General features: G+C 47.0%; 1 protein-coding gene across 2 annotated transcripts in view; it reads left to right on the top strand.

The window, feature by feature from the left end:
* Nucleotides 1-14,882, top strand: part of SCAMP1 (secretory carrier membrane protein 1) — a 69,856-nt gene extending 54,974 nt beyond the window's left edge. For both annotated transcript variants that reach the window (XM_069749922.1, XM_069749929.1), the window contains exons 7-9: nt 7,463-7,564; nt 8,116-8,233; nt 8,574-14,882. In XM_069749922.1, the coding sequence (XP_069606023.1) occupies nt 7,463-7,564; nt 8,116-8,233; nt 8,574-8,738 (385 nt within the window). In that variant the 3' untranslated portion in view covers nt 8,739-14,882. The remainder of the gene's footprint in view (nt 1-7,462; nt 7,565-8,115; nt 8,234-8,573) is intronic.
* Nucleotides 14,883-15,950: the final 1,068 nt, after the last annotated feature.

Raw genomic sequence — 15,950 nt, 5'->3', positions numbered from 1 at the left:
CACTTTTTCCTTCCTTTGCAGCAACTTGGGTTGCCAGGGCTATGATATCTTGGTCAGACTCGTTATCTAAGGCTCTCCAAGAAGGTAATGTGTCAGCGGAATTGGCTGAAATGTCGTCTCAGGTAGCTATGGCTGGTAGCTATCTGATTAACGCATCTCTGGATGCGGCAGATTGTGCTTCTTCGGCTGCGTCTAATGCTATTGCCATCAGAAGGGCCCTTTGGTTAAGGTCCTGGCGGGCTGATTCTACCTCTAAAAAATCTCTTACATCCCTGCCGTATCAGGGTGGTCGTTTGTTCGGAGAAAAGCTGGATCAGCTCATTTCCGACTCCACAGGAGGGAAAAGCAAGTTTCTTCCTCAGCAGAAGGCTAGACAGCCTTTTCGGCGCCAATTTCAGGCCCGTTTTAGAACCTTTCGCTATGTCAGATGGGCCCCAGCATCAGGCTCTCCTGCGCAGGGTCGGCCCAATCAGGACCGAGACGGTCGGATCTCTTATACGGCCAGCCAAGGGGGAAGAATGCGTCCCCAGTCTTCTAGATCCAGAGGATCTAGGACTCAAAGATTTTCGGCCAAGTGACTGGAGGCCTCCTCCGGGTGTTTCCAAAAAAGTAGGCGGACGTCTACTTTTATTTCGCCAGGTCTGGCTTCAGGTAATTCACGACCAGTGGGTGGCAGAGCTCGTATCTTCAGGTTACAAGATAGAGCTGGTCCGTCTTCCTCCTTCCCGGTTCTTCCCATCCCGTCTTCCCAGGTGCAAATCTCTCCGTCAAAGCTTGTTCAATTCCATAGAGTCTCTCCGTATCAGCGGTGTCATTTCTCCTGTTCCAAAGGAAGAAAGGTTTCAGGGCTTTTATTCCAATCTTTTGTAGTGCCCAAAAAGGACGGAGCAGTGAGGCCTATCCTAGATCTCAAACTCTTAAACAGGTTTGTCCGCGTTCGACACTTTCGGATGGAGTCTCTGCGGTCGGTCATCGCCTCTCTGGAAAAGGGAGAATTTTTGGCCTCAGTAGACATTCAGGATGCTTATCTTCATATTCCCATTTTTCCGCCTCATCAAAGATTTCTCCGGTTTGCCGTAAACAATCTACACTTCCAGTTCACGGCATTACCTTTCGGACTGGCCTCCGCTCCCAGGGTGTTCACAAAAGTCATGTCGACTGTGGTGTCCATTCTGCACTCCCGAGGTATAGTCGTCTTGCCATACCTAGACGATCTGCTGATCAAGGGACCGACATTTCAATCTTGCAGGGAAAATGTCGGCATCACTCTGGACACCCTTTCCCGTCTACAGCCGTCTCGGAAAATCTTTTTTAGGCATGATATTCGACACCTCTCAAGCCCTATCTATCCTTCCCCAGGACAAGGTCCTAGCCCTTCGGCGGGAAGTGAGGAATCTTCTACAACCATACCCTCATACGATTCGGTCCGGGATGAGGGTGTTAGGAAAGATGGTTGCAACCATAGAGGCAGTTCCGTTTGCACAGCTTCATCTTCGACCCCTCCAACGAGCAATCCTATCAGTATGGAACAGAAATCCTCTCTCTCTCAACCGCAGATTCCGGTTGTCTTTCCAGTTCAAGCAGGCTCTCTCTTGGTGGCTAAACAGCCCATCTCTACTCAGGGGGAAGCCCTTTCCTCCAACCAATTGGCTAGTGGTCACAACAGATGCCAGTCTCCTGGGTTGGGGAGCAGTGTTCTTCCATCACACAGCTCAGGGACGCTGGTCTCCTCGGGAATCAGATCTCCCCATCAATATCTTAGAGATTCGAGCAGTTCGGCTAGCCTTGTTACGTTTTCACCATCTTCTGGCGGGTCGCCCTGTCCGAATTCAATCGGACAACGCCACAGCGGTAGCTTACATAAATCACCAGGGGGGCACCCGCAGCAAGGCAGCCATGCAGGAGGTAAAACAGATTCTACTCTGGGCGGAGAGAAATCACTCTGTGATCTCAGCGGTCCACATTCCGGGCGAGGAAAACTGGGCGGCAGATTTCCTAAGCCGTCAGGGTCTAGCCTCCGGGGAATGGTCTCTCCATCCCGAGGTTTTTTTTGCAGATATGCCATCTTTGGGGAACTCCAGACGTGGATCTAATGGCGTCCAAGGTGAATGCCAAGGTGCCCAGTTTTGTCTCTCGGTACCGAGATCCCCAGGCTATCGCCGTGGATGCGCTGGTACTGTCTTGGAACCAATTTCATCTTTCTTATCTGTTCCCTCCTCTGGCACTGCTCCCGAGGGTAATCAAGAAGATAAATCGGAGAGAGTGCCGGCTATCCTGATCGCTCCAGATTGGCCTCGACGAACCTGAAATGCAGACCTGGTACAGCTTCTCGCCGGGGTTCCATGGCGGCTCCCCGATCGGCCGGATCTTCTATCTCAAGGGCCGATCTACCACCAGAACTCAGGGGTCCTACGTTTGACGGCCTGGCCGTTGAATCTTGGGTTTTAACTCAGGCAGGGTTTTCTCAAAAAGTAGCTGATACCATGATCAGTGCACGTAAGCCCGTCTCGGCCAGGATTTACTATCACACTTGGAAGGTTTTCCTTTCCTGGTGTAGAGTGCGCGGGCTGCCTCCTCTGCGTTTTTCCATTCCTAACATTCTAGCCTTCCTTCAAGCAGGCCTTGATTCTGGGCTTGCTCCAAGTACCCTTAAAAGGCAGATTTCGGCTTTATCAGTCCTTTTTCAGCGCAAGATTGCTACTAATCGTCAGGTCAGGATTTTTTTCCAGGGAGTCGCTCATAAGGTCCCTCCTTATAAGACTCCTTTGGAAGCTTGGGACCTTAATCTGGTCTTAAGGGCTTTACAGAACGCTCCTTTTGAGCCCCTGCAAGATGTTTCTTTCCTGGAAAGTTGTATTTTTAGTGGCTATAACATCCATTAGACGGGTATCGGAGCTGGCAGCTCTTTCTTGTCGTCCCCCTTTTCTGCAATTTCATCAGGACAAGGTAGTTCTCAGACCGGCACCGTCCTTTTTGCCAAAGGTTGTTTCATCTTTTCACATCAATGAAGACATTGTTCTGCCCTCTTTTTGTCCGGCACCTACGCACCGTATAGAAAAAGCTCTCCATACGTTGGATCTGGTGAGGGCTCTGAGGAGGTATATTTCCCGTACGGCTCCTTTTCGCCAGACAGATGCTCTATTTGTCCTTCCGCAGGGTCGCAGGAGGGGATGCGCTGCTTCAAAATCTACCCTGGCCAGGTGGATAAGGGCGACAATTCAGGAGGCTTATCGCACCATGGGCATGACGGTTCCGGCCGGAATCAAGGCTCATTCAACAAGAGCGGTGGGGGCTTCCTGGGCCGTTCGGCACCAGGCCTCAGCAGAACAGGTTTGCAAAGCTGCGACCTGGTCTAGTCTGCATACGTTTGTCAAACATTATAATGTCCACTCCCAGACCTCTGCAGATGCAAGTCTGGGTAGAAGGATTCTTCAAGCGGCAGTGGCGCATTTATAGACAACCATCATCTGGATGTCTTTGACTGGTGAGTTATTTTTCCCACCCAGGGACTGCTTTAGGACATCCCACTGTCCTGTGTCCCGCAATGAGGCGAAGGAGAAATAGGGATTTTTGTGTTACTCACCGTAAAATCCTTTTCTCCGAGACGCTCATTGGGGGACACAGCTCCCTCCCTGGTAGCCTTATGGCTGCTTTGGTTATATCTGATTACATTAGTCAGTAGGATCTTTTCTACACATAAAGTTTCTGTATTTATGCTGTTATATTATTTTTTGTGTTTTGTTCTCCTACTGCTTTTTGCACCAAACTGGAGTCTCTGGTAGCCGGTGTCAGGGTGTATACGATGGAGGAGGAGCTAACTTTTTTTTTTCAAGTTTACTTAGTGTCAGCCTCCTGGCGGCAGAAGCATACACCCACTGTCCTGTGTCCCCCAATGAGCGTCTCGGAGAAAAGGATTTTACGGTGAGCAACACAAAAATCCCTATTTTTTTTTTTAGGGCAACGGGTCCTTTAGAGGGCACCGATCTCCCCACACCATCAACAGACGATCACATGGAGTGTCGTCTCCATGTTTCCTCTTCTGCATCCAGACAACCTGTCCTGTCCACCTGGAGACCTGAACTCTGTGGACATATAGAGGCACCCTTTTTGGCCTATGAGCTCCCCCCTCTGCATCATCACTATTTAGTGGATGATGCAAGAAGGCGGACAATTCCTCTCCACTTCCCTGTTAAGAGGTTGATGGATCGAGGGTTCCTAATTTTTATCTCTGCACCGTGAAAAGAGGAGATGGCAAGAGACTATGACCTGCTGGATGCAGCCGCTCATTCTGCCATGGGGCAGATTAACCGGGTAGAATCTCCTGTGGTATACCTACCAGTATCCCTACCTGATGGGTCATCAATTAAAAATACCACGGACTGTCAGATAGCAAATCTGGTTCGTTCCGTCTTGCGGCTTCGGGTCCAGCGCTCTATCCTCCCTAGCAGCCGCATGGATTGCTAGAGCAATGGTCTCCTGGCCGGGAGACCTTAACTACCTTGATTCACACCAGCAACAACTGGCCAATCAAAGCCTTTGAGTGGGAGACTGACAAAGGATTGTATAAGGATTGTCCAGCACAGTCTAGATCTAAGGGATCTTGGTTCCAAACAGGGGAACGAAAAATAAGATCGACCCTGGACCTCAAACTTCTAACAGCCTTTGACATGGTCCTCCTTCTTTAAATGGAGTTCCTCCGCTCAGCCATTACTTCAACAGAAAAAGGTGCAGTTTCCGGCATCCATCGACATTCGGGTTGCTTGCCCTCTGCAAAAATTCCTTTGCCTTACCTATCGTCAACAGCATTTTCAAGTCACAACCTTGTCCTTCGGCCTTGCTTCCGCACCCAGAGTGTTCGCTCGGGTCATGGCGGATGTCATGTTTCTCTTGCACTCTAGAGGCGTGCTCGTCCTGCCCTGTTTGGTCTGTCTAGCCGCCCTTCCAGGACTACGCTGAGTCGTCTAGATCTCTTGCGATACCTTCTTTCCTGGGCTGGCAGCTACACTTAGACAAGTTCTCCTCATTTCCAGCCCAGCAGATATCCTTTTTGAGGATGATCCTGCACACTTCTAGAAGGATGGTAATTCTTCCTCGAGACAAGGTCATGGCCCTTCAACAGGGAGCTCGTGCAAGGAGAGTTCTGAAGACTTGATTACTCAACCCCTCATTTCATTCGATTTGCTAAGAGAGTTCTGAGGAAAAATGGTGACTACTATGGAAGCGGTTTCCTTCGCTCCGCTCGTTTTCAGCAAGTCAAACAGACTTTCAGACAATAGTCTCTGAGCTCCTTCTTCATCCAGGGCCTTTCTCCCGGTTCAATGGTTATTAGTAACTACCAATGCCAGTCGTCTTCTCCCCATCATTGTTCTGGAGATCCGAACGGTAGTCTTACAGCAGGTCCACTGCCTTCTGGCGGGTCTCCCTATCCGAATTCAATTGGATAATGCCACGGCGGTGCCTTACGTCAGTCATCTAGCAGGTACCCTGGGTCAGGCGCCATGACTGAGGTACCTCACTTTCTCTGATGGGCCGAAGTCTATTATTTGGTGATCTCGGCAGTATATATCCCAGAAGTAGAACTCTGAACGGCAAACAAATTCAGCTGTCAGTTTTCCGCCTCAAGTCAGTGGGAACTTCACCCCGAAGTCTTCCATCAGATCTGTCCTTACTGGAGCTCTCCAGTTGTAGATGGGATGACATCCAGACTGAAGGCCAATGTACTCAAGTTCGTGGTTCGGCCTCGAGATCCAGGAGCCATTGCTCTCCATGCTCTGGTTCTGCCGTGGTACCAGTTTCCATGTCTGCCCTTCCACTGCTTCCGAAAGCCTTTCGGAAGCAGAAAGGGGCCCCAGTGATCCTCAGAGATCCGCACTGACCACGTCTGTTTTTTTGTTTGCGGAGCTAGTATCTTCTCGCCTTATCGCAGCACAACTGCAAGTAGGGACTTTCTCACAGGGAGTTTTTCACACGTAGTTCTTCCCTATCGCATACCGTTAGATCATTGGGACCTTATTATTCCTAGGAGCCTTACAGTAGGCTCCTTTTTCATTCGGGCAGACTTTACTATCAGGGAAAGTCGTCCCGTTCTCCTCTGCGATATTCTCATTCTGACGAGTCTTCGGAGCCAGCTTCTCTGCTCCTTCAGACTTTTTTCCCTTATTACCTTCGAGGCAAGGTTGTCCTCAGGCCATCTCCATCCCTTGTTACCAAGGTGGTACTGTATTGCCACTGTTATGAGGGCATAGTTCTTCCCTATCTCTTTTGGCTCTAGTCCACAAAATGGAATAAGACCCCCCATATTCTGGACGAAGTGAGTGCTCTGAGTAGGTACGTCTTGAGGACGGCGTCCTTCTGAAGGTTGGACGTTTTATTTGGGCTTCCTGACGGTAGAGGAAGGCTTCCTGACATTTTCAGGAAGGGTTTAGCCGTTTCATCGACCATGATAACATGGTGAATTCTTTTCTCCATCCAGGAGTCCTTCCGTGCTAGATGTCAGCCTATCTCCCTGTCTATCAAGGGTTCTAGGCACCAGGCGTCAGCAAGGCACGCCTGCAAGCTTGCGGATTCGTCCAGTCCGCATGCATTCTTGAAGCACTATAATTCCCACACTTCCACAGATGTGAGTCTGGGCAGGCGGACTCTGCAGGTCGCGGTGGCGCACTTGTAAGTAGCGGTTACACAGGGCCTGATCTATTGTTGTCCCCACCCAGGGACTGCTTTGGGACGTCCCACGTCTGTGTCCCCCAATGAGGCGAAGGAGAAATAGGGATTTTTGTGTACTCACCGTAAAATCCTTTTCTCCGGGCCATTCATTGGGGGACACAGCTCCCACCCTGTTATTAGCTTATGCTTGTTTTTTTAGAATATGACATGCTATACGCTCATATATTGTTATTGATCTCCTACTGCTTTTGCACCGAACTGGTTAGCTGAGAGCCAGCAGGAGGATGTATACTGCAGGGGAGGAGCTAACTTTTTTTTGTATCACTTAGTGTCAGCCTCCTATTGGCAGCAGCATACACCCACGGTCTGTGTCCCCCAATGAATGGCTCGGAGAAAAGGATTTTACGGTGAGTACACAAAAATCCCTATTTTTGTATGATATTCTGTCTGACCGTGTATCATCTGTTCTCATGTTGCCTACTGTTTGTTTCTGTATATAAAGCAAAGTTGACATCATTTTATCACCTCTGTCGGGTTAATGTGGGTTGACAATCACTGTTTGCAGTGTACATGTGAATGCACCCGGGGTATGAGTGCAGTCTGTTTCTTACTGTGGCTGGGTGTTTAGCTCCATAGGACCAGAGCTAATAGAAGGCATTCTGGAAGAGCGTGCAGACAGGAGGTGGAATTTCTCAGGATTATCACGTTCTCTTCTATGCACCATTTATTTGGAGTTGTTTTTTCTCTTTCTCTTGATTTCTTGTTGCTGTGATCCTCACATCGGTGCTCGTCTTTACAGGAGCGACAGTTCCTTCAGGTTCTTCGTATTCTTCTTTGTGTACATCTGTCAGTTCGCCGTGCATGTTCTACAGGCGGCAGGCTTTAAAGGATGGGGAAACTGGTAAGTAACTTTATTTGTAGTTCACACTAATTGTCAGTATCAGATGGAGTGGGTCTGACACTTGAGACCTCTCATTGATCAACTGGTTTCTGCTGGAGCAGCCACAAGATGTAAAAAGTGTATGCAGCCAATCTACTACACCACGTCCCGGCTCTGTTTACCACCAGCTGCTACCAGTGCTGAAAGCAGCTGATGTGAGGGTGCCCAGTGCCGGACCACCACCAGCCCAATACTAATCACATACTGTAACTTCGTCAAGCTCATAATGAACAGACAATTCAATAATGGAAAACCTCAAATTCCGGATAACTCTTGGAGCTTTTCCTTGTATATGTGATGCAAAGCGTACAGATAGCTAGTATTGTAATATTAGTGTACTTGTGGAGAATTGCAGCACATTGTATTCCTAATGTGCATCTTTACCGTACTTCTCTCTTCATCTGATTTGCCGTGGTTAGCGAGCAGATCAATAATGTCCAATACGGAAGTGTCCTTTCTGGTGGGCGTAATGTGGCGACTAGCGGCCTAATCATCGACTTTGTGTTTTGCAGCGGTTGGATTTCTGCACTAACTGCTCTCAATGACAATATTCCCGTGGGGATCATGATGATTCTGATTGCCGCCCTTTTCACAGGTTCCGCAGTAGTATCACTAGCGATGTTTAAAAAGGTAAGATGTGGAATTAGTAGTATTATAATAATATATTATTATATTATTTATTTTTACAACTCCATTACTTCTAGAGCCGGCCTAGATCGGCATTTTCTGCTCTTTTCCCGGTCAGCAGATTTGCTCATTTGTTCTCTATGAATACTAACATATGAGGCAGAGTTTCCCTTTGACCGTTGCATTGTAAGGACCCAAGAACACACTTGCCCTGCACATGCTGATTAGGAGCATATTTGCTGATTAGGAGCATATTTGCTGATTAGGAGCATATTTGCTGATTTTTTTTTCTGGATCTACTTATGCAGAGTAATGTTCTTATTTTGTCGGTCGTGTCTTCCAGGTGCATGGACTGTACCGGACTACGGGTGCCAGCTTTGAGAAGGCCCAGCAAGAGTTTGCTACAGGCGTGATGTCTAACAAAACGGTGCAGACTGCTGCAGCCAATGCGGCCTCCACAGCTGCCAGCAGCGCTGCTCAGAATGCGTTCAAGGGTAACCAGATGTGAAGGCAACCATCACCACCGTCATCTCTCTTCATTCACGCTCTTTTCCTCCAGCCGTGTTTGCAACACCCACTAAAGACTTTAAATTGCACTTGCCATGTGTATTCTGTTACATTTTAGCCCATGCCATGCCAGGAATAAAAAAAAAAAAAAACACAAAGGTTCTGCGGGCAGGTTATGGGCCTATTGGTTGTGCATGGTGAAAATAATGATGCTGTTACTGGAGCTCTTGTACACTCCCGTCTCTTTATCCAGCCCTCCCCGCCCCAAGCGCAGAACGCGCCGACCCAAACCCATCTAGATAAGTGGTGGGTATCTGTAGTGTGACTATGGCGTAACTAGATTGCAGTCGTCTTCAGGTCCTAAGTGCAGAAGGTATTTGCCGACTCTTAACGCACATTTGTGGGTATTTTCTGATACACTTTTCGTTGGTATTTAGTCTCTTAAGTAAAAACACAGAATTAATCTCTGTAGAAGTGCTCGCTCGGGTAGTAGTCGAGCCGGGGACGACCATACATACCTGCACATAGTAAGTAGTTAGTGCCCTGGGGTTTTCTTTTTAATGTGAATTTTTACTGACACAGCACAAATGGTACCGTCATCTGATATATAGTCCATAGATGTGAAGAGGAAAGGGTGTTTAACCCTGTATTGCAGGGTTGGTATTCAATCCCAGCGTACCTCCGCAGGATTGGTGTGTACTTTGCATGGTCTGTGGTTGAGGCTAGCCATTAGGGCTGACGAGAAGACAGGGAGCTGTATCAGTGTTTGTGCTGGCTTTCTTCATAGCCTTTATGTTTTTGTGTGTTTGTGACGTCTCATCTCTATTTTGCGGTTTTTGTTATTTAATGCAGTGCATTGTTCTTTTGCTTTGATTTTTTTTAAGTAAAAAGGTCAATTTTTCCTGCTTTTACATATTGAAACTGTCTATACAGGCAGCCAAGACTGTGTTTCTGATTGTACAAATACTATATTAGCAGTGCAGACCCCGCCGCGCACCCTGATGCTGTTGTCAGGCTTTCTGGATTCCCATGTCAGCAGGCTGTGCTTGATAAGGCGGTTATAATTGCATTAGGCTTTTTTTTCCCCCTTTTTTCAACCATTGTGTTATAAGGCCAGGGTCACACTTGCATCAATACCCTCTCGGGACCGGAGTGTGCAGCCTAATGCAGAGAATATCCTAGACTTTAAAGGTCACTCTACCCATTGATAAGAGCAGAATTGGCCGACCATCCGATGTGTATAGTTTCAGAGTTCTTAAGGTTGACGGTAGACTTAAGTCTTTCTAATTCAACCTATACCCTAACATGTTGATCCAAAGGAAGGCAAAAACCCCATGGGGCAGACACTAATAGCTCCATACAGGGGAACAATTCCTTCCTGACTCCATGAATGGCAATCAGACTAGTTCCCTTCACAGTATCTAGTGCCTGTAACCTCTATAACCTGTAATTTTATATTTTTCAGGGAAAGCATCCAGACCTCCTTAAATTTTACTAGTGAATCCACCATTGCAGCATCAATTTTGGGGGAAGGGGATTTACTGACGTTTCCCCTACAGATGTTGTCGGGTAAGGTGAGGATCAGGCAGTCTGCATCTAAACACCCTGATCCTGTTGTCCTCTAGGAGACAAGCCACCGCCAGAGGGGTCTGTCAGCAACGTTATCCGCTCTCCCCATTGGAAACACACTAATGCCTTTCCAAACCAATCAATCATTTGTACTGGGGGAGTTGAGTGGGCTAGCTGTCACATGTGAGGCCAGTTTTAGACTTGTATCCTGGATGAAGGGGGCTTCCAATAAATGACTAATCTGACAAATGTGCAGGGCCCGTCTTCAGCTGAAAGAGCAGCTATGGTAGGACACCTTACATGTGCAGATATTTCCAGGCAACAAAACTGGGAGCACATGGTACAAGGTACAGCCGCCCTCGCCAACGTTACGTCTGTCAGTAAACTCCTTTCTGAGCGGAGTGTCTGTGCCTAAAGCTGGACATATAGTTAGGAGAACGTAAAGATGAGGGTTTGTACAGTCCGGATTTCCCAGGCTACAATACATGAGGCTGAGTAATGGCACAAGGAAGATGAGCAGTGCCCAGTGCCAGCGGTGTCTGCCAACCTATGTATACCGGGAAGCCTAGTCATCCGGCTGGAATATAAACATCTGTGGCAGCCCTCGGGGAAAGACACTACATTATTAATGCTACCCATACAATGTAAAGTTGAGCTTTAGATTCAGGCAGTTCCTTCATTTATAGAAGGAGATGGGTACAACCCAGGGATAGGGTTATCCTCAACCCTAAATTGTATTATTTACAGTGATGTGTATAGGTCCTATAGCTGTAACTGGAACCCCAGTATGTGATATGATCGGTCTCCTTTAGTTTGGAGTTTGATGCTGTTAACGCTTTGCTCCAGCATTTTGTATTATATATGAGCAGTACCAGGAAGAAACATGGGGGAACGTACAGATGTAGTACTAGATGATGATGGTGCTGGTCATTACACGTGTGCAGTGTATTGTTGGCGGCGAGGGCTGCACCTTGGTGTATACACTATACATTGTGTGTATAGCTGCCGTGCACATGTAGGGGCCGATGCCTGATGGGCTTGGGATCACTGAATCTATTACAGGTCTAGCCAAAACACTAGGCAGTGTGACTGTCGCACTGCCCTCCCTTATTACATACGTTCCCTGGGCTGTATACTGCAGGAGGAATGCATTATACCGTTCCAGTAGAACGCCGTCGTGTTGCAGAGGTAGGGCTCACACACTGTGTATTCAGGATAGACCCTGTGATGACGAATGCATGAACTCTTATGAAGTTACAATTTTATTTTACTTATTTATTTTTTCCAGTTTTGTAATCACCCACAGTAATAAGATTTTTCCAGGTCATTGCAAACCCATTAACCAACTATGCAAAGTATGTGCAACAACTTATTGTTTTAACTGTGCACTCTGCCATGAGTACTTCATTAGGTTTATACCCAAATTTAAACTATCCCCTATAGGAGTGATATTGGGAGCATTTATTGGGCATTGCACTGTCGAAATCATCATTAGCGTTGTTTAAAGGGAAATGTGAACCTAAAGTGACAGTCGGGCAAAAGCTGCAAATGCACCTCATTAGAGGGGTATTCTCATCTTTAAGATCCTATCCCAATATGTAGTGGGTGTAATATTAATAGCAAATATCTCCAATTAGAAGTGTAGTATAGTTCTTCAGATTCGCTACGTTATTTATTTTATGTACAGGGCATTGCAGTAGCTTAGGTATCCATGGTTACGACCACTGATATAGTGACAGTTACACAGTTCTTAGTGGTCGTAACTATTGTTAGCTAAGCTTCTGCAATGTCTGCACATGAGGTAAACAACGTAGTAAATCAGAAGAACTATACTACATTTCTAATTGGAGATATGTACTAAGATTATTACACCTACTACTTATTTAGCTAGGATCTTGGAGATGGAAATATCCCTTTAAGTTCCACTTCCAACTTACCCAGTTGTTCACAGATCTGAGGGGCGCTATAAGAAAGTCCCAGATCTCCAGGGAAAACATATGACTTTGGATTTCACATTGCTCAATAGTTTTAGCTGAATTCAACTTGTGAATGTGAGCAGCATCGATCCATGTGTCAGTCACTACAAAAGCCCCCAAACTGCGCTGGCTGTGCCGGTGACTTATATGCTGTGCTGAACAGTCTGAATTATACCTATCTTATATCTGATCTGCTCTGTAACAGCTTGGCTTCAGCCGACCGTACAGATTAGATGATTGTCCCCTATACTTTACACTTGGGTTAATCTAACCTGACGATCTGTCGAATCGACCAACCAGTTATTATGTATGAGACTTTTGGTGGATGTTCCCTCTTCCCATCCGGAGCAAAAAGTAATCAGGAATGTTACATTTCCACGTACCCAATGTTTTGTTCTCAAGGAAGATGAGCAATTCTCAAATATCATTACCCTGTTCACACAGGCAGATGGCACTTTATAGGGGTTGTCCGGGCCAAATCAATAAGTCTGCAGTCATTCTGTGTTACTGCAAACTTATGAATCCCCACAGGGGACTGTAGAAATGGCTGTGCATGCATGTCTCTATTAATTTGTGTGAGAATCCAAAAAATTGCCAAGCAAATCTATATGAAATTGGACGACCCCTTTTAAGTTGTCTGTCTTAATCTATAATTGTGTAGTGTGTTTTGGGGTTTGCACTCTTCTGTGATGGCAGATATAACTATAATTTTGTTCTCAGCAGAGAAAGCCGGCTATAGAGGTGTCTGGTAATGGTTTATTTCCTCACGAAAACAAGTACATCTAATCATGCACTGTATGGGGGAAGTCAGGTGAGATAGCTACCAAGTGGACAGCTGCCGGACCAGCAGCAATCTGAGGTGTATGGCCAACAGGTCCTTGGGGCGTGTGGCCGGTGGCTCTTGGGGCGTATGCTCTGTAGGGGCGTATGCTCTGTAGGGGCGTGTGGCCGGCGGCTCTCTAGGGGCCTGTGACCGGCGGCTCTCTAGGGGCCTGTGGCCGGCGGCTCTCTAGGGGCCTGTGGCCAGCTTTAGCCTTTTCTTTCTGTGGCCGGTTGTATTGTCCCGCCATAGGGCGTTAATCCACTCTGCAGCCAAACACCCTCACAAGTAAATAGATTAGGATTGTTTCTTTGTATTTTATGCTTCTTTGTGTTTTACATTGGAAATCCCAGTCATAATGGCTCACTGTAGACAGACAAATGTTGCAAAAATGATTAAAAATGTATAATTTCCCTCTTGTATGACCTCTTGTATGGGATTATCCCATAGTTAACTCTTGCGACACATTAGACATGTCCTAAAATTCCCCTATTTTAATGGATCTTGAAGGGTTCTACATGGTAATAAGAGGCAAGGGGCCCATGTATTGAAGGTAATGCTGCAGCTATGTTGTGTCATAAAAGTTAATTATGAGATGCCCCCTGTAATGCGGCCAATGCACAATGTCATGGGCTGGTACGAGAACAGATTAGAGATGTAGAAAAGACTTGAAGTACCTGGTCCGGGGTCCAGTTTGGTCCCATGTGGCAGCCAGTTCAGAGCAGTGAACATGTGGTCCCGCAATGCTCGGCCTGCCGTCCTGGGTGCCTCAGCCACCATGTTACATCATCATGCCCAGGATGTTGCTGGAGCCAGAGTTTGCACTGCCTTCATCTGACTGCCATGGGGAACCAAACTGGATGTCGGACCTGGATAACTGGAATCTTTATTTTTGCTCACGTCTAGATTGAATGTGATTTATGATGTTATAGTTTGGCTTTGTGGCTAAAAGGATTATGACTGATTGTTCAATATTATGTCATCTGCTGTGCTCCTTCCATTAACGCATGATCATCTAGCTATATCTGAGGTTCCCTTCTTCAGATGACATCTTTCCACCCAATCCCACATTCTGCGATCCACGACTGACTGGTTGAATCAATGACGCATCATTTGCATTGGAGGATTTTGTTCTCTGCACTGAATGTTTTCATTCTCCACATGTATTAGGCCGGGATCACACATGCGCGAGATACGGCCGAGTCTCGCAGGTGAAGTCCCTCCTCTGGTGCCGGCACTTGGGAGCGGAGTGTGCAGCTCCATGTGTTGCTGTGCGGGTGCACGCTCCGCTCTGGAGTGCCGGCGCCAGAGGAGGGATTTCACCTGAGAGACTTGGCCGTATCTCGCACATGTGTGATCCCGGCCTTACAGCGGCCCCCCTGGTTGCACACAGCGGCGGTCACCGTGTAGGAAATAAAGCCAGTGTTTCTGAGCCATTAACAATCACTACCTTGGGAACCAGTAACACTGGTTACGTAGGCAGGACGGCTGCTGCGGGGCAAATGGCGGGTTGCCTGTGATCAACGCAATCCAATCTAAACACTGGAATGTCGGCGCCCTCCAATATTTCTGTATTGTAAAGCTTGGATTTTATTTATCTGAAGGATGTTTGTATATTTTGTAAATTACTAATATTTCGCTTCCATCACAGTTAAATAAACCATTGCCCTGTACAAACCTCCGCGCTCCCACTCTGTGTTGCATGTCTGAGTAGTTCAGATGTTTTGTATATTTATTGTATTAACACAGAGTGTCCTAGAATAAAAGTAATATTTACCAACCTGTGTCCTGGCGTGTCTACAGGAGAGCTGCACCATCCTCCTCGGGGTATCGAAGGGTGTGGAAAATGGAAAATTCATCCCTTTAAGGAGGACCTGACCGCCCTCCTGACATGTCTGTCTATCTCTAGGATATTATGCTTGGGGCATGCCTTCCTAGAACTTTTGTGTTGTGATGTTCCTCTGATACTCCACTGGGAAATTGATGACAAAAAGTTCTGGGAAATTGTTAATATAAATCCTACACAAGACCACAAAAGGAGTATATGTCCCACTCAGGTGAACATTTAAAAGTACTTTATTAATGAATATGCAATATATAAAAATATAACACATGTACAAAACAGACATGAAAAAAGGTCCAAACAGAAACTCATGTGAAGAAAGAGCAGCACATCTAAAATATCGGACTGAGAAGGTAAGCGTACCTAATAGGCATATAGTCCAAGATAACCAACATCCATTATAACTCGTAACATCCCATAATAGGGCTAAACACTAAGGGCAACACAACCTCTTTGCATGGATATCAGTGACCTATTCCCCACAAGCTGAAATTCTACCAAACATGGTGTAATAGGGAAATATCCATTGACCCCTATCAAAGGACGCTCATCTTACCCATAATATAATCCGCCAGTGTGCGCTCCACAGCAGCCCCAACGCGCGTTTCGCGTGGGCTTCTTCTGGGGGCTGTATGTGTGTGTCATTCCCATGTGCTTATATATCCCTCCCGCAGCTGTTTCCGCTCCTAATCATCCACTCCCCAGCACTTGCGCTCTAAGATGTAATTCACGACCACACGGTCGTAAAGCGATATCCGCGCATGCGTATTGAGATGCCATACGTAACTTAGGTAAGCAGCGTAGTGTCAATACGCCGCTGTCTAGCCGCTCATCCCTGGCGCCTGCGCACTGAAAGAACAGAAATGAGCGATAATCGCGCGTGCGCACAAGGGCACCAGGACGCCCATCAGGCAGCGGCACCATTTGCGTATATCGCTGCCCACCACCCATCACAGCATCCTATGGCGCATGTGCGCCGTGCAGTGCACCCTCCAGGATGCATCA

The sequence above is a fragment of the Ranitomeya imitator genome, chromosome 1 (genome assembly GCF_032444005.1).
Source record: "Ranitomeya imitator isolate aRanImi1 chromosome 1, aRanImi1.pri, whole genome shotgun sequence".
Lineage (NCBI taxonomy): Eukaryota > Metazoa > Chordata > Amphibia > Anura > Dendrobatidae > Ranitomeya > Ranitomeya imitator.
The sequence above is the reverse complement of the archived record's forward strand: the minus strand, read 5'-3'. Positions and strand labels throughout refer to the sequence as shown.